Source organism: Boleophthalmus pectinirostris, unplaced genomic scaffold, assembly GCF_026225935.1.
Source record: "Boleophthalmus pectinirostris isolate CB_2022bp ecotype Guang Dong unplaced genomic scaffold, ASM2622593v1 HiC_scaffold_17, whole genome shotgun sequence".
Taxonomy (NCBI): Eukaryota; Metazoa; Chordata; class Actinopteri; order Gobiiformes; family Gobiidae; genus Boleophthalmus; species Boleophthalmus pectinirostris.
Window position 1 is genome coordinate 37,531,357 of NW_026571115.1, and position 20,000 is coordinate 37,551,356.

The window sequence follows — 20,000 nt, forward strand, 5'->3', positions numbered from 1 at the left end:
AATACTGACGATAATTAAATAACTACAAACGTATATCCTATGATATTGATTGATCTTGTAGTACTTATATACTAATTGTAGCATTAGGGTGGATTATTCTCTTCCCATGGTAAGGTTATTAGTATTTGCAGGTAATTTGTAGTATTTGCGCAGATATTGTAGTATTTATATATATGTACTCATTCACATCAACATACTACGAAAGAATAACTACAAAGTAATAGTAATACTAAATACTTTGCAGTAACAATCTCTTAGTAGTTATTGTGCCCCAGTAATTAGAATTATTTAGCTACAAGATATTTGTAGTATTATGAGTAGTTATTTTACTGCTAGTATAGTATTCTTAAAGTATTTGCTAAGGCTATAATTTAGGTACTTGTATGGTACTATAAATATTAAATGCAGACTTGTTAACATAAATATAGCTAGACATATAATCTATCTGCTCGCAAGTACTAAATATACTTCAATGTTACACGAGTACATATATTGCACGTTATAATTTTACTGCAAAATACTACAACGAATTATTGCAGTAATTCTCGGTACATATATGCTGCACAGTCATTTTGTTAGATTATTTGACCAGTTAATAGATACATATAGTAGTAAATAAACATACAACGTACCAAATATTATAATAACCTGCAAGAAACCATTATGCAGTAATCATTGTACTAAGCATATTAATACTACAGAGATAATTATTACTTAGCTAACTACTAGTGCATTATAGTAATACTCTTATTAGTATTTGCAACGATCACTTAGAAATTATCTTATCAAAGTAAAACTAAGTATTTTCGCAGTATTGCAAATTCTACAAATACTACAAAAATACTGCAAGTCGAATAATTCTGTAAGTATTCTGCTAGATTATTAGATATTATTGCATAAGTATTTGATATCAGTATTAAGATTAGTATATTTTGCGCAAGTAATTTAGTACTTCTATAATGTATAACTATATATATCGTAGTTATGTCTAGAAGTAATATTTTCTGCCAGATTTACAAAAGTTACATTTGTTCCTACGTAATTTTAGCTAAGTACTTGAAATTATGATTACTACAAATTAGTTATTTGGCAACTTTATCATTGATTATTAGCTTATATTCAGGTTATTGAATACTTTAGTATATTTGAACTCACTTTGCATAAGATATATCAAATCTACAATATATTTACTAATACGTTGCATAATACTAGCATATTTGTACTCTTACTACAAAGATCATTATCTGAATACAGAATGCAGATACTATACCTTCGGCTACAAGATTATACTTGTAGAACAAATAGTAGTATTATGCAAGAGATCTATGCATCAAGATATTTGTTAGTATTCAATACAGTTATTGTAAATTTATGTTAGTATTAGGTATTTGCAAGTATTTGACTTAGGTTTGGCAAGATTTACCATGTGCCATGAATACTTCAAATACTAATACTGCAATCTACAAATAAATTTACTAGTAATTTTCCACAGAATTATTAGTCTTGTAGTTATTCTACAAATACTAGAATAATTACTGCATAGGACTACTACAAAGAATACTACAGTAGATTTGAAATTACTTAATTTGACTGCAAACTCACTACAATACTACAGAATTAATTTGGACAAAGGTATTACTGTTAGAATTACAATAACAATGTATACATGTTAAATTTTACTGCAATATCCTACAAAACTCACATAGTAATACTGACATTAAATATAATTAAGTATCATACAAAACCAACTCACTCATAACTAACTATAATTTATCTGCAGATAATTACTGGCACAAAATACTGCAAATTAACATACCAATACTAATTACTAGTCAATATTACTAACTGTAAATACTGAAATACACCCGACAATACTACCAAAATACTAAGCTAAAATTTACTGCGAGTTATCTATAAGACATATAATTACTACAAATACTATACTGCAAAAGCAAAATATACTAAAATACTACAAATAATACAAATACTAATACTAGCAAAAAACTGTACCCAAGATATACAAATACTGCAAATATAACTCGTAAATCACTATCTGCGCCACCCAGCTGTCAATAGCTAACCTCTTACGCACAGATCAAACTCAAACAATAAATTACTATAGTCCCGCCCATCCATCGCGAATACCACATCAACCCCTACTTGCAATACTACAAATACTACCCAAAATACCTAATACATGCACACCAATACTACAAAAAATACTACCAAAATAACTATACTGCAAGAAATACTAAAAACAACTACCCATCTACACCCAAGTAAACATCACAAAAAAATATGACCCATCCCCCACGTCCGACATCTCTGCCAAAATGTCTACAAATATCTACAATAATCTGCAGCAAATACTAAATACTACAATACGAAATACTGCATATCTACAGAAAGCATATATACATGGCAATTTACTACAAAATCTACTACAAAATAATACTAATACTGCAAAATACTATACAATATACTAAATTACTGCAAATACCTAACAAACTACTAACAAGAAATACACTCTACATCCACCAACTGCCAAACACCTACACAATTACTACAAAATTATACCAAATGCGTACCGTAAGTACCTGACGCTGAATCAAACTATTACTACATCTGACCAACTTACTTACCACAAACATCACTCAGCATAATAAACCCGCTACATGCAATACGCCACTAAGCACACAAACAACTACAAATATATAACGAATACTCTGGCTACATACGTCTCAGCCGCAAAGACATCGACAACACCTCATACACAACTGCCTCACCTAACAATATGCACTGTACTCAATCGAACATACTACAAATACTATGCAATCATCAACATAATACTACCAAAATGACTAAAAATACTTGAGACAATAAGCATGATAAACAAATGATCTAATGAACTGCAAATACTACTATAAATACATCTAGAAGAATGTAATAGTAGTAAGAGATAATAATGGTACAGGTGCAAATACTACATAATACTACAAATACTACAAATACTGCAAATACAAATACAAATACTACAAATACTGCAAATACTAATACAAATACTACATAATACTGCAAATACTACAAATAAATACTGCAAATACTAATACTGCAAATACTACTAATACTAATACTGCAAATACTACAAATACTGCAAATACTACAAATACTAAATACTGAAACAAAAATACTGCAAAATACAAAATACTACTAATACTACAAATACTAATACTGCAAATACTACAAATACTAATACTGCAAATACTACAAATACTACAAATACTAATACTGCAAATACTACAAATACTAATACTACAAATACTACAAATACTACAAATACTAATACTGCAAATACTACAAATACTACAAATACTAATACTGCAAATACTACAAAATACTACTAATACTGCAAATACTACAAATACTACAAATACTGCAAATACTACAAATACTACAAATACTAATACTGCAAATACTACAAATACTACAAATACTGCAAATACTAATACTACAAATACTGCAAATACTACAAATACTAATACTGCAAATACTACAAATACTAAAATACTAATACTGCAAATACTACAAATACTAATACTGCAAATACTACAAATACTACAAATACTGACAAAATACTACTAAATACTACAAATACTACAAATACTACAAATACTGCAAATACTACAAATACTGCAAATACTACAAATACTACAAATACTGCAAATACAAATACTACAAATACTAATACTGCAAATACTACAAATACTAATACTGCAAATACTAATACTACAAATACTACAAATACTCAAATACTACAAATACTAATACTGCAAAAACTACAAATACTAATACAAATACTACAAATACAAATACTACTTACTAATACTGCAAATACTACAAATACTACAAATACTAATACTGCAAATACAAATACAAATACTAACTACAAATACTACAAATACTGCAAAATACTACTGCAAATACTAATACTGCAAATAAATACTACTAATACTAATACTGCAAATACACAAATACTACAAATACTGCAAATACTGCAAATACTACAAATACTGCAAATACTACAAATACTGCAAATACAAATACTAAATACTGCAAATACTAAAATACAAATACTCAAATACTACAAATACAAATACAAATACTACAAAATACTACAAATACAAATACTAATACTGCAAATACTACTAATACTAAATACTACAAATACTGAATACTACAAATACTGACACTAATACTGCAAATACTACAAATACTACAAATACTAATACTAATACTGCAAATACTAATACTAATACTGCAAATACAATACTACAAATACTACAAATACTGCAAATACTAAATACAAATACAAATACAAATACAAATACAAATACAAATACAAAACTACAAATACTAATACTGAAAATACTACAAATACTACAAATACTGCAAATACTAATACTGCAAATACTACAAATACTAATACTGCAAATACTACAAATACTGCAAATACTACAAATACAAATAAAATACTAATACAAATACTACAAATACTACAATACTGCAAATACTAATACTGCAAATACTACAAATACTAATACTGCAAATACTACAAATACTAATACTGCAAATACTACAAATACTACAAATACTACAAATACTGCAAATACTACAAATACTAATACTGCAAAAACTACTAATACTGCAAATACTACTAATACTCCAAATACTACTAATACTGCAAATACTACTAATACTGCAAATACTGCAAATACTACTAATACTGCTACTGCAGACTCACACAGACACAGGGAGAACATGGTTTTAAATGTTTTTTTCTGAACAGGAAGTATCTGAGTCTGCGGTCGCATCACTTCCTGTTTCAGTTTGAGGAAACTGAAGAAACATTTAGTCCTGGTTTAGTTCTGGTTTAGTCCTGGTTTAGACCTGGTTTAGTCCTGGTTTAGTCCTGGTCTAGTCCTGGTCTAGACCTGGTATAGACCTGGTTTAGTCCTGGTTTAGTTCTGGTTTAGTCCTGGTTTAGTCCTGGTTTAGTCCTGGTTTAGTCCTGGTTTAGACCTGGTTTAGTCCTGGTCTAGTCCTGGTCTAGTCCTGGTCTAGACCTGGTCTAGACCTGGTTTAGTCCTGGTTTAGTCCTGGTCTAGACCTGGTTTAGACCTGGTATAGACCTGGTTTAGACCTGGTATAGACCTGGTTTAGTCCTGGTTTAGTTCTGGTTTAGTCCTGGTTTAGTCCTGGTTTAGTCCTGGTTTAGTCCTGGTCTAGTCCTGGTCTAGACCTGGTTTAGTCCTGGTTTAGTCCTGGTCTAGTCCTGGTCTAGTCCTGGTCTAGACCTGGTTTAGACCTGGTTTAGTCCTGGTCTAGTCCTGGTCTAGACCTGGTTTAGACCTGGTATAGACCTGGTTTAGTCCTGGTTTAGTCCTGGTCTAGACCTGGTTTAGACCTGGTATAGACCTGGTTTAGACCTGGTATAGACCTGGTCTTGGCCTAGGTCCTGGTCCTTATGGTGATGTAGGTCGTGTCTCGGTCTCGTCCTCTGGTCCAGGTCCAGGTCTGGACTAAGTTTGAGTCTCTGACACTTGGACGTTTGTGGACGACTCGTGACAAAATCATTTTATTCATGTTCATGGAAATTCTGCGTTTCTCAGGGAAAAGTTCGTGAATCTGAAGTTTAAGTTTAAAGTTTTCTGGTGTAGAATCTGTGACTGAGTCCTCATGGTCCTCATGGTCCTCATGGTCCTCATGGTCCTGGGTCTCGTGGTCCTGGGTCTCGTGGTCCTGGGTCTCGTGGTCTCATGGTCCTGGGTCTCGTGGTCCTGGGTCTCGTGGTCCTGGGTCTCGTGGTCCTGGGTCTTCGTGGTCCTGGGTCTTCGTGGTCCTGGGTCTCGTGGTCCTGGGTCTCGTGGTCCTGGGTCTCGTGGTCCTGGGTCTCGTGGTCCTGGTCTCGTGGTCCTGGGTCTTCGTGGTCCTGGGTCTCGTGGTCCTGGGTCTCGTGGTCCTGGGTCTCTCGTGGTCCTGGGTCTCGTGGTCCTGGGTCTCGTGGTCTGGTCCTGTCCTGGTCTTCGTGGTCCTGGGTCTCGTGGTCCTGGGTCTCGTGGTCCTGGTCTTCGTGGTCCTGGTCTCGTGGTCCTGGGTCTCGTGGTCTCGTGGTCCTGGGTCTCGTGGTCCTGGGTCTCGTGGTCCTGGGTCTTCGTGGTCTGGGTCTCGTGGTCCTTCGTGGTCCTGGGTCTTCGTGGTCCTGGGTCTTCGTGGTCCTGGGTCTTCGTGGTCCTGGAGCTTCATGAGGTTCAGACGTTTGTGTTTCTGCTCAGACTAAATGAACTGGAACATTGAGGCTCTGAGTGAAACAGAGTCTCAGTCTGGACCAACAAACACCAACCTAACAAGACCTGGTCTTGGTCTTGGTCCTGGTCCTGGTCAGGTCCTGGTCCTGGTCCTGGTCCGGTCTGGTCCTGGTCCTGGTCCTGGTCCTGGTCCTGGTCAGGTCCTGGTCCTGGTCCTGGTCAGGTCCTGGTCCTGGTCTTGGTCCTGGTCCTGGTCTTGGTCCTGGTCTTGGTCCTGGTCTTGGTCCTGGTCTTGGTCCTGGTCCTGGTCTTGGTCCTGGTCCTGGTCTTGGTTCTGGTCAGGTCCTGGTCCTGGTCCTTGGTCCAGGTCCTGGTCCTGGTCCTGGTCCGGTCCTGGTCTTGGTCCTGGTCAGGTCCTGGTCTTGGTCCTGGTCCGGTCCTGGTCAGGTCCTGGTCCTGGTCTTGGTCCTGGTCCTGGTCCTGGTCCTGGTCCTGGTGGTCCTGGTCCTTGGTCCTGGTCCTGGTCCTGGTCCTGGTCTTGGTCCTGGTCTGGTCCTGGTCCTGGTCTGGTCCTGGTCTCCTGGTCCTGGTCCTGGTCCTGGTCCTGGTCCTGGTCCTGGTCAGGTCCTGGGTCCTTGGTCCTGGTCTTGGTCCTGGTCTTGGTCCTGGTCAGGTCCTGGTCCTGGTCCTGGTCCTGGTCCTGGTCCTGGTCTGGTCCTTGGTCCTGTCTGGTCCTGGTCCTGGTCTGGTCCTGGTCTTGGTCCTGGTGGTCTGGTCTGGTCTGGTCAGGTCCTGGTCCTGGTCTTGGTCTGGTCAGGTCCTGGTTGGTCTGGTCCTGGTGGTCCTTGGTCTTGGTCTTGGTCTTTGGTCTTGGTCTTGGTCCTGGTCTGGTCCTGGTCTTGGTCCTGGTCTCCTGGTCTGGTCTCCTGGTCCTGGTCTTGGTCCTGGTCCTGGTCCTGGTCTTGGTCCTTGGTCTGGTCTTGGTCTTGGTCCTGGTCTGGTCTTGGTCCTGGTCTTGGTCTGGTCTTGGTCTTGGTCCTGGTCTGGTCTGGTCTTGGTCTTGGTCTGGTCTGGTCTTGGTCTTGGTCTTGGTCCTGGTCTTGGTCTTGGTCTTGGTCTTGGTCTGGTCTTGGTCTTGGTCCTGTCACTCACCTTGACTCCGTGTCCCACGGTGTCCAGCAGCTGGAAGCTGATTGGCTGGCGGGTGTACGGGGGGCGGGGCTTGGGGTCCGCGGGAGGGAGGAGCTTGAGAGCGCGAGGGACACGCCTCTGAGACGTGAACGCGCCGACCTCACGGCGAGAAACTTTCTCCTTATGCATCTCCACCGACTGAGAACGACAGAACCACAGAGAACGACTGAGAACGACAGAACCACAGAGAACGACTGAGAACGACAGAACCACAGAGAACGACTGAGAACGACAGAACCACAGAGAACGACTGAGAACGACAGAACCACAGAGAACGACTGAGAACGACAGAACCACAGAGAACGACTCAGAGAACGACAGAACCACAGAGAACGACTGAGAACAGACAGAACCACAGAGAACGACTGAGAACGAACCACAGAAACCACAGAGAAACGACTGAGAACGACAGAACCACAGAGAAGACTGAGAAACAGAGAACCACAGAGAACGACAGAGAACGACAGAACACAGAGAACGACACGAGAACAGAGACGACAGAACAAGAGAACGAACCACAGAGAACGACTGAGAACGACAGAACCACAGAGAACGACTGAGAACGACAGAGAACAGAGAACGACAGAACCACAGAGAACAGAACCACAGAGAACGACAGAACCACAGAGAACGACTGAGAACGACAGAACCACAGAGAACGACTGAGAACGACAGAACCACAGAGACTGAGAGACGACAACGACAGAACCACGAACAGAAACAGACACGACTGAGAACGACAGAACCACAGAGAACGACTGAAGAACGACAGAACACACAGAGAACAGAAACCGACAGAGAACGACAGAACCACAGAGAACGACTGAGAACAGACAGAGAACGACAGAACCACAGAGAACGACTGAGAACGACAGAACCACAGAGAACGACAGAACCACAGAGAACGACAGAACCACAGAGAACGACTGAGAACGACAGAACCACAGAGAACGACGGAGAACGACAGAACCACAGAGAACGACTGAGAGAACGACAGAACCACAGAGAACGACTGAGAACGACAGAACCACAGAGAACGACTGAGAACGACAGAACCACAGAGAACGACTGAGAACGACTGAGAGAACGACAGAACACAGAGAACGACTGAGAACGACAGAGAACGACAGAACACACAGAGAACGACTAGAAACTGAGAACGACAGAACCACAGAGAACGACTGAGAACGACTGAGAACACAGAGAACACAGAGAACGACAGACCACAGAGAACGACAGAACCACAGAGAACGACTGAGAACGACAGAAACACAGAGAACGAGAGAACGACAGAACACAGAGAAAGAGACCACAGAGACGACAGAGAACGACAGAACCACAGAGAGAACGACTGAGAACGACAGAACCACAGAGAACGACTGAGAACGACAGAACACAGAGAACAGAGAACAGAGAGACGAACTGAGAACGACAGAACCACAGAGAACGACAGAGAACGACAGAACCACAGAGAACGACTGAGAGAACGACAGAACCACAGAGAACGACTGAGAACGACAGAACCACAGAGAACGACTGAGAACAGAACACAAGAGAACGACAGAACGACAGAACACAGAGAACGACTGAGAGAGAACGACAGAACCACAGAGAACGACTGAGAACGACAGAACCACAGAGAACGACAGAACGACAGAGAACCACAGAGAAACAGAGAACGACAGAACCACAGAGAACACGAGAGAGAAACACAGAGAACGACAGAGAACCACAGAGACCACAGAGAACGACAGAACCACAGAGAACGACAGAGACGACAGAACCAACAGAGAGACTGAGAACGACAGACAGAACCACAGAGAACGACAGAGACACAGACAGAACCACAGAGAACGACAGAACAGAACAGAACACTGAGAACGACAGAGCCACAGAGAACGACAGAGAGAACGACAGAACCACAGAGAACAACAGAACCAGAGAGAATGAGAGAGGGATGAGGAGGAGGAGAGAGGAGAGGGTCAGAGGTCACACTGACCTGACTCAGCAGGCTCACAGACGACTCGAGGCGCCTCAGGTCACTGTGCTGCAGGTCGAGGAGACGCAGCAGAGACTCAGACACAGAGTTGATCTGAAACGCCACCGACGCCAACGCCTGCGCCAAGAGCTGACGCGTAACCGACAGAGCCTCAGGACCGCCCAGCGACTGAGGACAGAGGTCAGAGGTCACACACTAACACACACAACAACAACAACACACAAGAACAACAACAACACACAACACAACAACAACACAACACACAACACAAGAGCTGACGCGTAACCGACAGAGCCTCAGGACCGCCCAGCGACTGAGGACAGAGAGAGAGAGGTCCTGTTGTGTTACCTGTGTGTTGTTGTATTGTGTGTATAGTTGTGTGTTGTTGTGTTGTGTGTATAGTTGTGTGTTGTTGTGTTACCTGTGTGTGTTGTGTGTAGTTGTGTGTGTTGTTGTGTTACCTGTGTGTAGTTGTGTGTTGTTGTGTGTAGTTGTGTGTTGTTGTGTGTTGTTGTGTTACCTGTGTGTAGTTGTGTGTAGTTGTGTGTAGTTGTGTGTAGTTGTGTGTAGTTGTGTGTAGTTGTGTGTAGTTGTGTGTAGTTCTGTGTAGTTGTGTGTAGTTGTTGTGTGTTGTGTGTATTGTGTGTAGTTTGTGTGTAGTTCTGTGTAGTTGTGTGTAGTTGTTGTGTTGTTGTGTTGTGTGTAGTTGTGTGTAGTTGTGTGTAGTTGTGTGTTGTTGTGTGTTGTTGTGTTACCTGTGTGTAGTTGTCTGAACAGTATTGAGCCACGTTCTGGAGGTTTTGGTGATTTTCAGTCAAAGCTTTGAGAGACTCAGGAACCTCCCTGAGGATCTGCTCCAGGTCCATCTGAAAGAACCAGAACCAGAACTAAACCAGGACTAAACCAGGACCGAACCAGGACTAAACCAGGTTTAAACCAGGTCTAAACCAGGACCGAACCAGGACTAAACCAGGACTGAACCAGGTCTAAACCTGGACCAAACCAGGTCTAAACCAGGACCAAACCAGGACTGAACCAGAACTAAACCAGGACTAAACCAAGACTAAACCAGGACTAAACCAGGACTAAACCAGGACTAAACCAGGTCTAAACCAGGACTAAACCAAGACTAAACCAAGACTAAACCAGGAGTAAACCAGGACTAAACCAAGACTAAACCAAGACTAAACCAGGACTAAACCAGGACTTAAACCAGGAGCAGGGTTTGTGAGCGCGTGAGCAGGTGGAGGAGGAAGCGCCTCAAACAGGAACCGTTAGTTTCTCCACAGACACAAACTAAACCAAATCAAACTAAACTAAACTAAACTCAACTCAAACTCTCGACACTCACCGTGAACGAGCGGCCAGGCGCGTGTACGAGCGCGGAAAGAGGGTCCGGGGTCCGGGCTCCGGTCCGAAACACGAAACAGTGCGGTCCGCTCCGAACAGCTTCGAAAACACCCGAGACACTCCGAGAGACTCCGAACAGCTCCGGAAACACCCGAGACACTCCGAGAGACTCCGAACAGCTCCGGAAACACCGAGACACTCCGAGACTCCGAACAGCTCCGGAAAACCCGAGACTCCGAGAGACTCCGAACACTCCGACTCCGAGACTCCGAACAGCTCCGAACACCCGAGACACTCCGAGAGACTCCGAACAGCTCCGGAAACACCCGAGACACTCCGAGAGACTCCGAACAGCTCCGGAAACACCCGAGACACTCCGAGAGACAGACCGCCCACACACGAAATAATAATAATAATAATAATAATAATAATAATAATAATAATAATAATAATAATAATAATAATAATAATAATAATAATAATAATAATAATAATAATAATAATAATAACAATAACCGCAGATATAAAGGCATAAATAAATACATGATGGTTCTGGACTTTTGATCAGATCTCTGAGCTGGAGTTTGTGTATTTAAAATGAGGATAATGTCATAAATCTGTTTTGAACTGAAGCCCTCGTGATGTCATCCCTCCTCCCTCCTCCCTCCTCCCTCCTCTCTCCTTCTCTCTGCGTTTCGCTCGTGTCGTCATCCCTTCTTTCACTCCTTCATTTCTCGTGTATGAATCAGTTTCGTTTTCTGTTTGAGTTTCTATTTCCAGTCTCACAGGAAGTGACCTCGTCAAAACAAAAGTCACAGGAAACGAGAGCAACTCACGGACTGCAACTCCCACAATGCACCGCTACACTTTTTTTTTTTTTGTGTGAATCTTAAGTTAAAACAGTTTAAATGGAGAAAAAGCACATGACTCAGGTCGACTTGAATGACGCGATTCTGTTTTTCCTACAGCTGCAAGTCCCTCATCATCCCAGAGTCTCTATATAACCCCGACTCTATAGAACCATATATAACTCTATATAACTTTATATAACTTTATATAACTCTATATATTCTGTATAACTGTGTCCAGTCTTATTCTGTACAGATAAACTGTACAATTATATAAATATCTATAAACACACTGAAGACAAACATTTAAAAAATCATTGTTATATTATGTAAAATTAAAAACTCTGTAAATCATAATTCACTCAAACTGTTATATATTATAATAATATAATAAAATATAATATAACATTATGTATATATATATATATATATACATACCTTAACTATTGTGTGGAATTATGGGCGAATAATTATAAAACAAATATTAATTCCATTTTCTTACTGCAAAAAAGCAGTTAGAATTGTCACAAATTCATTTTAATATAATTAAAAACATAAAAATGACATTGATCTCAATACTGCATCATAATTATGATGATCATTATAATTTTACACCAATTTACACATTTAAAAAATGTAAGACAAGAATTATAGAGAAAAACAATAAATGATATTTTACATCACGTAACAGAATCAGTGTCGATTCTACTGAAGTCTGTAGAATCACTTGAGATTATTTTATGTTTTTATGTTAATCATTGTGATATGATTTATTATGTTTATGAGTCTTGACCTCGAGAGCTTGTGGAGTCGGGGAGTGGGGGGGGGGAGTGGAGGGGGAGTGGGGAAACCCGCTCGGGTTTTCTCAGGTTTGGTTTACTTTGAACTCGAGGAACAAAATGAAATTTAGAAAAAAAAAATCAAACCTGAAAAGTGAAAAAGGAGGAAGTGGCTCAGAATTTCACTTTCCACCAACTCAGTATTTAACCTGCCCCAAAGACCAGGACCAAGCCAGAACTCAACCAGGACCAAGCCAGAACTCAACCAGGACCAAGCCAGAACTCAATCAGAGCCACGTCAGAACTCAACCAACCAAGCCAGAACTCAACCAGGACCAAGCCAGAACTCAACCAGCACCACGCCAGAACTCAACCAGGACCAAGCCAGAACTCAACCAGCACCACGCCAGAACTCAACCAGGACCAAGCCAGAACTCAACCAGAGCCAAGCCAGAACTCAACCAGCACCACGCCAGAACTCAACCAGGACCAAGCCAGAACTCAACCAGGACCAGACGACTCCAGACATTTGAAGGTGAGTGGAGTTTAAATTCAGATCAGAGCTCGAAGCAAAACCAAATTTCTCTCTTTTTTTTTTTTTTTTTGTTAGAAAAAATGTCCAAAAGTGTTTTTGTTTGTCCAGATGTTTGTCCAGATGTTTGGTCAGATGTTTAGTCAGCTGTTTGTCCAGATGTTTAGTCAGATGTTTGTCCAGATGTTTAGTCAGATGTTTGTCCAGATGTTTGGTCAGATGTTTGGTCAGATGTTTGTCCAGATGTTTGGTCAGATGTTTAGTCAGATGTTTGGTCAGATGTTTGTCCAGATGTTTGGTCAGATGTTTGTCCAGATGTTTGTCCAGATGTTTGGTCAGATGTTTGTCAGATGTTTGGTCAGATGTTTGTCCAGATGTTTGGTCAGATGTTTGTCAGATGTTTGTCAGATGTTTGTCCAGATGTTTGGTCAGATGTTTGTCCAGATGTTTGTCCAGATGTTGTGTTTGTCCAGATGTTTGTCAGATGTTGGTCAGATGTTTAGTCAGATGTTTGGTCAGATGTTTGTCCAGATGTTTGTCCAGATGTTTGGTCAGATGTTTGTCCAGATGTTTGGTCAGATGTTTGGTCAGATGTTTGTTTGGTCAGATGTTTGGTCAGATGTTTGTCAGATGTTTTGTCAGATGTTTGGTCCAGATGTTTGTCCAGATGTTGTCAGATGTTTGTCAATGTTTGTCCAGATGTTTGTCAGATGTTTGGTCAGATGTTTGTCCAGATGTTTGGTTCAGATGTTTTCCAGATGTTTGTCCAGATGTGTTGGTCAGATGTTTGTCCAGATGTTTGGTCAGATGTTTAGTCAGATGTTTGGTCAGATGTTTGTCAGATGTTTGTCCAGATGTTTGGTCAGATGTTTGTCCAGATGTTTGTGAGGAACAGGATCTCTGAGGGCTTTTTAGGATTTAGGGCTTTGGTCACAGGAGAAGAACCTGAACCTGCCTCACGTTTTCTGCTTCAGAGTCGCAGAGACACATTTTTATGTCACATTTTAAAAAGTGTCCCAATATTGTTTTTATTTTTCAAATCATAATTATTTTTATTTTGAATAATTCTTCTGGCATAAAAAAGTGAAAATGATAAAAAAATAAAATAAAATAAAAAAATCTGGAAAAAAAACAAAAAAAAAAACATGAAAATGTGAAATAATGAAAAACAAAAGAGCAAAAGTCTGAGCCGCAGACGAGGGTGAGGTTTGTCGTTTAGTTTCAGAGACGTGAAGCTCGTGGAAACAGAGTCGAACTGAAGCTTTTCCGTCTGCGCTCTGGGTCCTCGGGTTTCGCCTGGTGCTCGGGTCCATGACGCACGTCTGTGATGTCACCGCGGCAACGGCGTTTTCCACTCAAATAAAACTGGAAAAACACGGTCAAAACTGGTCCGACCGCAGCGCGTCAGAGAGCGCCGTATCTATGACTGCGAACGCCACGAACACCTCGAGCTCCACGAGCTCCACGAGCGCCGAGACCAGCGGGGAATCGTGAAAACACATCATGGCAGTCTCTGGTCAGACTCAGGGTCCGGGTCCAGACTCAGGATCTGGACTCAGGTCTGGGTCTGGGTCCGGTCTCTCGTCTGGCTCTTGTCGTTTGAGTAGTCTCAGGTCTGTGGAGGAGTTTGTGGTCGTCAGGTTTCAGATAGAAGGAGTTTTGTTCTGACTGGCAGTTTCGTTTCGTGTTTCGCTCAAACGCCTCGAGGAAAAGTTTCATTAATGAAGAAACGATGAATCTCAGATGAGCAGAGAAGGACTGAGGAACATCTGAAGGTCAGAATGACGAAGAGATACAAGACCAACGGTAAAAGTAACACCCACGAACTGCTCTGGGCTGAAATGGAAAAATCGATATCAGAGTCACTAAACACGACCAGATCAAAAAAACAATCTCAATATTTCCAAGTGAAAGATTTGAAGTGTGAAAAACTGGTCTGAGCCCTGGAGTCCCACAGGGCTCAGTCTTTGGGCCTCACGTGTTTATAATGTACGTACAGGATTTATGTCAGTGGTAAAAATCTGCTCTGTGTTTGATTTACTGACAATGATCTTTTTCTCTGGACACAGTTTCGAGCAGCTGCTGGACAAAGCTGAAAATGAACTTCGAAAAATGAAAGAAAAAATAAATGGTTTGATTACAACAAATGATCAGTGAATCTCAATAAAACTAAATCTATAATCTTCAGAAATAGGAAAACTGAAAATGTAACTAAAATAAAAATGACACAGATTGAAATGGAGACAATAAGAAATACGACGTTTGAGTTTGAACGGAAACGAAAAACTTCACTGGAAAATCCCCAAAATTATAAAATTATTGGTTTAATGTGTAAAGTCCAAAGTCCAAGAATCAAAGCTCACTCTGTCCGTCAGATAATTCTCTAATTCTGCCATATTCAGTGTTGGGGAGTAACAGATTACATGTACCGGAGTTATGTAATCAGAGTACAAATGATGAGTAACTGTATTCTGTTAAAGTTACTGTTTCAGTGAGTGGTAACTGGATTACAGTTACTTTGTTGAAATAAGTGGATTACACAGAGGGATTTTCCTGTTTTAACATTTTGGGCTAAACCAGATCTGAGTCCTGGGTCCTGATCTGTGGTTTGTTGCAGATGAGGATGGCGCCCCCTGCAGGAGTCGCGGTGCTGATGCTGCTGGTTTTGACCCGTTTCCACGGCGACGCTTGGCCTCATCTCCGTAAAGACAGATGCTCCCCCCCAGGAGAGACGCTCGTCGAGACGCTGAGTCTCCTCCGCAACGTGGTACTATCGTTTACTACTACTACTACAAATACTACTACTACTACAAATACTACTACTACTGCAGATACTACTACTACTGCAAATACTACTACTCCTACTTAAAGCACTGCAGTACTTGTAATGCAGTACTTGTTGCAGTACTCGTTGCAGTACTTGTTGTAATGCAGTACTCGTTGCAGTACTTGTAATGCAGTACTTGCTGTAGTGCAGTACTCACTGTAGTGTAATACTCGCTGTACTGTGCTCGGACTCATGTGTACTTCCTGTTGTGTCCTGTAGGGGTCGGCGTTTCCCTCCGAGTGTCACTCGGCCAATGTGACCCTCCCCCGAAACATCTCAGCCAATCACGTCCAGGTATGTCCCGCCTCAGCAAACCACAGCCAATCACAGCTCAGCTCCTCTTGGGTCTGATCTGACGCTCTAACGCTGTCCTCTGATTGGTCCTCAGTGCTCGCCTGCGCTACGATTGGTCCACGAGTTGCTGCGGGGGGTGGGGCTTGTGTTTGACGAGCAGGAGCCAAGTTTGGGCATGGGCGGAGTCTTGTGGGACGAGAGGAAGTTGGACGATTTCCAGAATCTTCTCTACCAAGTCCTGGACCACCCCTGTGTGAGTACTACTACTATAGTACTACTACTACTATAGTACTACTACTACTATAGTACTACTACTACTACTATAGTACTACTACTACTATAGTACTACTACTACTACTACTACTATAGTACTACTACTACTATAGTACTACTACTACTACTGTAGTACTACTACTACTATAGTACTACTACTACTACTATAGTACTATAGTACTAGTACTAACTCAGGTCTATATCAGTTCTTGCAGATGAACTCAGACTCGTCCGGGATCTTGGATCAATACTTCAGTGACATCACAACTCTGATCCAGAGACAGGTGTGTGTGTGTGTGTGTGTGTGTGTGTGTGTGTGTGTGTGTGTGTGTCTGTGTGTGTGTGTGTGTGTGTGTGTGTGTGTCTGTGTGTGTGTGTGTGTGTGTCTGTGTGTGTGTGTGTGTGTGTGTGTGTGTGTGTGTGTGTGTGTGTGTGTGTGTGTGTGTGTGTGTGTGTGTGTGTGTGTGTGTCTGTGTGTGTGTGTGTGTGTGTGTGTGTGTGTGTGTGTGTGTGTGTGTGTGTGTGTGTGTGTGTGTGTGTGTGTGTGTGTGTGTGTGTTGTGTGTGTGTGTGTGTGTGTGTGTGTTGTGTGTGTGTGTGTGTGTGTGTGTGTGTGTGTGTGTGTGTGTGTGTGTGTGTGTGTGTGTGTGTGTGTGTGTGTGTGTGTGTGTGTGTGTGTGTGTGTGTGTGTGTGTGTGTGTGTGTGTGTGTGTGTGTGTGTGTCTGTGTGTGTGTGTGTGTGTGTGTGTGTGTGTGTGTGTGTGTCTGTGTGTGTGTCTGTGTGTGTGTGTGTGTGTGTGTGTGTGTGTGTGTGTGTGTGTGTGTCTTGTGTGTGTGTGTGTGTGTGTGTGTGTGTGTGTGTGTGTGTGTGTGTGTGTGTGTGTGTGTGTGTGTGTGTGTGTGTGTGTGTGTGTGTGTGTGTGTGTGTGTGTGTGTGTGTGTGTGTGTGTGTGTGTGTGTGTGTGTGTGTGTGTGTGTGTGTGTGTGTGTGTGTGTGTCTGTGTGTGTGTGTGTGTGTGGTTGGTTGTGTGTGTGTGTGTCTGTGTGTGTGTGTGTGTGTGTGTGTGTGTGTGTGTGTGTGTGTGTGTGGTTGGTTGTGTGTATAGTTGTGTGTTTTTTGTGCGTCTCATGTTGTGTTTCTCTCGTCAGGACGTGTGTGGTTGGTACGTTCTCCGCAGAGATCTGCTCTGGACCCTCAGAACCTCCCTGAGAAAACATCACGTCTGCTACAGTTGGAGCCACCTCTAGATCTGGACCCAGACCCTGACCCAGACCCGGACCCAGACCCGGACCCAGACCCGGACCCAGACCTGAACTGGGACCAGGACCGGGACTCGTTGGAAACTGGAGCACAACCAAAGTTTTACTGAATATTTATTTTATATTTATTTATAGAAATATTTATTAATTTATTTGTTTATTTATTTATTTATTTGTTTATTTATTATTTATTTATTTATTTATTTGTTATTTATTTTTATATTTTTATATTTTTATATTTCTGTCTTTTGTAAGTCATGTTTTAATAAAGTTTTGCATTAAAAAAAAAAAACTGTCTCTGCTCTGAAGGACGGGAGGGCATCTGACACAGGAGGAGGGAGGGCAGGAGGAGTAGTAGTAGTAGTAGTAGTAGTAGTAGTAGTAGTAGTAGTAGTAGTAGTAGTAGTAGCAGTAAAAGTAAAAGTATTTGCAGTAGTGATAAAGTATGGCTGGTCTCTGAACGTTCTGACTGGTCAGTGAAGTTTTGGGGGCGGGTCTAAAGTCATTTGACCAAAAGACACAAGACTCGGATCAGACACACACGGACCAGGACTAAACCAGGACTAAACCAGGTCTAAACCAGGTCTAAACAAGGACTAAACCAGGTCTAAACCAGGACTAAACCAGGTCTAAACCAGGTCTAAACCAGGACTAAACTAGGTCTAAACAAGGACTAAACCAGGTCTAAACCAGGACTAAACCAGGTCTAAACCAGGTCTAAACCAGGTCTAAACCAGGACTAAACTAGGTCTAAACAAGGACTAAACCAGGACTAAACAAGGACTAAACTAGGTCTAAACCAGGACTAAACCAGGTCTGAACCAAGTTTAAACCAGGACTAAACTAGGTCTAAACCAGGACTTAACCAGGTCTGAACCAGGTCTGAACCAGGTCTAAACCAGGACTAGACCAGGACCATTTGAGCTTCTCCTCCAGACTCGTTCGGACTGAAACAGGTCGGTGGATTTTTTTTAATTTTCTTGTATTTAGGACCAGGGCGTGTGGCTTTTGTGTAAGCCAGGATCGGAGCTTTGTTCCTGGGTAAACTCAGAGTCAGGTCCCCATCCTGGTCCTGGAGCTCTAGAGGGGCCTGTGCTCAGACTGTGCCCAGGATCGGAGCATCTTTCCTGGGTAAAACCTGCAGCAGCCCCCCTGCCCTCTGTGGGGAACTTCCCCTGTTCTGTGTGTGAATCTGTGGGACAGAGGAGCTAGGAGCTAGGAGGTAGGAGTTAGGACATAGGAGTTAGGAGATAATGCATGGGAGTTAGGATTTCGGAGTTAGGACATAGGAGTGGGAAGTTAAGAGGCAGGAGTTAGGACATAGGAGTTAGGAGGTAGGTGGTAGAAGTTAGGAGTTAGGAGGTAGGACAGGGGAGTTAGGAGGTAGGAGTTAGGACATAGGAGTTAGGAGTTAGGACATAGGAGGTAGGAGTTAGGACATATGAGTTAGGTGTGAGGAGATAGGAGTTAGGACATAGGATTTAGGAGGTAGGAGTTAGGACAAAGAAGTTAGGAGGTAGGATATAGGAGTTAGGACATAGGAGTTAGGAGGTAGGATGTAGGAGGTAGGATGTAGGAGGTAGGACGTAGGAGTTAGGACATAGGAGTTAGGAGGTAGGAGTTAAGAGTTAGGAAATAGGAGGTAGGAGTTAGGACATAGGATTTAGGAGTTAGGACATAGGAGTTAGGAGTTAGGACATAGGAGTTAGGAGATAGGACTTAGGAGTAAGGAGGTAGGAGTTAGGACATAGGAGTTAGGAGTTAGGACATAGGAGGTAGGAGTTAAGAGTTAGGAGTTAGGACATAGGAGGTAGGAGTTAGGAGTTAGGACATAGGAGGTAGGAGGTAGGAGTTAAGATATAAGAGTTAGGAGTTAGGAGGTAAGAGTTAGGACATAGGAGTTAGGATTTAGGAGTTAGGAGGTAGGAGTTAGGATATAAGAGTTAGGAGTTAGGAGGTAGGAGTTAGGATATAAGAGTTAGGATATAAGAGTTAGGAGTTAGGAGGTAGGAGTTAGGAGGTAGGAGGTAGGAGTTAGGAGTTAGGATATAAGAGTTAGGATATAAGAGTTAGGATATAAGAGTTAGGAGTTAGGAGGTAGGAGTTAGGAGTTAGGAGGTAGGAGTTAGGATATAAGAGTTAGGAGTTAGGAGTTAGGAGTTAGGAGGTAGGAGTTAGGATATAAGAGTTAGGAGTTAGGAGGTAGGAGTTAGGAGTTAGGAGTTAGGAGGTAGGTGAAAGGGGCTCTTGTTGTTGTCGTCGTGTTTCTCGTGAGTCTCATGATGGATCAGCTGAGTCACTTTAGTTTCACTGAAACATTTAGAATCTGTTCAAAAAAAATAA

At 41.9% G+C, this 20,000-nt stretch overlaps 3 protein-coding genes across 3 annotated transcripts in view; 2 read left to right on the forward strand and 1 right to left on the reverse strand.

The window, feature by feature from the left end:
* Positions 1-10,999, reverse strand: part of LOC129408759 (abl interactor 1-like) — a 17,657-nt gene extending 6,658 nt beyond the window's left edge. The window contains 4 exon segments of the mRNA XM_055153124.1: positions 7,458-7,634; positions 9,496-9,663; positions 10,251-10,361; positions 10,847-10,999. Coding sequence (XP_055009099.1) covers positions 7,458-7,634; positions 9,496-9,663; positions 10,251-10,361 — 456 coding nt within the window. The 5' untranslated portion in view covers positions 10,847-10,999.
* A 1,739-nt stretch (positions 11,000-12,738) lies between these two features.
* On the forward strand, positions 12,739-17,794 carry ifnphi2 (interferon phi 2). Its single transcript, XM_055152513.1, has 6 exons — positions 12,739-13,007; positions 15,622-15,771; positions 16,051-16,125; positions 16,220-16,378; positions 16,605-16,682; positions 17,547-17,794. Exons 2-6 carry the CDS (start codon positions 15,622-15,624, stop codon positions 17,643-17,645), a joined length of 561 nt encoding a protein of 186 aa, XP_055008488.1. The 5' UTR covers positions 12,739-13,007; the 3' UTR covers positions 17,646-17,794.
* A 394-nt stretch (positions 17,795-18,188) lies between these two features.
* syngr1a (synaptogyrin 1a) overlaps positions 18,189-20,000 on the forward strand; it is a 10,022-nt gene continuing 8,210 nt past the window's right edge. The window contains exon 1 of the mRNA XM_020929410.2: positions 18,189-18,613. The gene's annotated coding sequence lies outside the window, so the exon portion shown is untranslated. The remainder of the gene's footprint in view (positions 18,614-20,000) is intronic.

Bases quoted from the DNA above. Each gene is read 5' to 3' on its own strand.
- ifnphi2 (XM_055152513.1), top strand. From the start codon at position 15,622: ATGAGGATGGCGCCCCCTGCAGGAGTCGCGGTGCTGATGCTGCTGGTT. The intron at 15,772-16,050 runs GTACTATCGTTT...TGTGTCCTGTAG, and splicing joins TGAGTCTCCTCCGCAACGTG to GGGTCGGCGTTTCCCTCCGA. The intron at 16,683-17,546 runs GTGTGTGTGTGT...TTCTCTCGTCAG, and splicing joins CAACTCTGATCCAGAGACAG to GACGTGTGTGGTTGGTACGT.